This window comes from Cariama cristata, unplaced genomic scaffold, assembly GCF_000690535.1.
Source record: "Cariama cristata isolate BGI_N322 unplaced genomic scaffold, ASM69053v1 scaffold22009, whole genome shotgun sequence".
In the NCBI taxonomy this organism is placed as follows: domain Eukaryota; kingdom Metazoa; phylum Chordata; class Aves; order Cariamiformes; family Cariamidae; genus Cariama; species Cariama cristata.
Genome location: NW_009634330.1, coordinates 3,391 through 4,124, shown reverse-complemented (window position 1 = coordinate 4,124; position 734 = coordinate 3,391). Strand labels below are relative to the sequence as shown.

Genomic DNA, 734 nt, shown 5'->3' with positions numbered 1-734 from the left:
GCCTGGTCCTTTGTTCCCGGGAATGTGATGATGAGAGGGGACAAGGGAGCGCATTCATGGCCGGCGCTGCGAGCCCTCTCCTGCCTGCGGCACTCCCCGAGCCCGCAGTGCTCTCGGGCACACAGCGGGGAGACAGATTTCCTCCAAAACTAACACGTATCACACCCGTCAGAGAAGACCCCCACCACAAAGGACTCGGACCCAGAGGTGCAGGGCGTTCCCCAGGCTCATCCCATTCCCCAGCAGCGTGAAGGTCCTGTCCCCAAAGCCCCTGCCACTGTCTGCATCCCGGTGATGAGGGTCCCCTCGGAGCCCGGCTTTCCCGCTGAATCCCGCCTGAATCCAGGGGGAAGAGGATGGCACCCGCATCCACTCTCCTGCCTTTTGTTCTCGGCTTGCCTTGTTGTTCTTTAAATATTTGGCTCCTTTATTTCATCTGGCACGATGTGGCTGTGACAGGTCAAACGCTGCCCCGGTGCCAGCCATCCCCCGCACCAAACCCCATCAGTCCTATGCAGACACCCCAGCACAGGCTCCCCGGCACCGGCATTTCTTGGCGTGCCGATGGCTAATGGGGGCCTCTGCTCCGCTCTTTGTCAGATGGAGTATTTTGGGCAGATCTCCATTGGGACTCCCCCCCAGAACTTCACCGTGGTATTCGACACGGGCTCCTCCAACCTCTGGGTGCCGTCCGTTTACTGCGTCAGCAAAGCCTGTCGAGAGTAGGGGCTCCC

General features: G+C 60.5%; 1 protein-coding gene across 1 annotated transcript in view; it reads left to right on the top strand.

Moving 5' to 3' along the window:
- CTSE (cathepsin E) overlaps positions 1-734 on the top strand; it is a 4,351-nt gene that overhangs the window by 1,033 nt on the left and 2,584 nt on the right. The window contains exon 3 of the mRNA XM_009707113.1: positions 601-715. Coding sequence (XP_009705415.1) covers positions 601-715 — 115 coding nt within the window. The remainder of the gene's footprint in view (positions 1-600; positions 716-734) is intronic.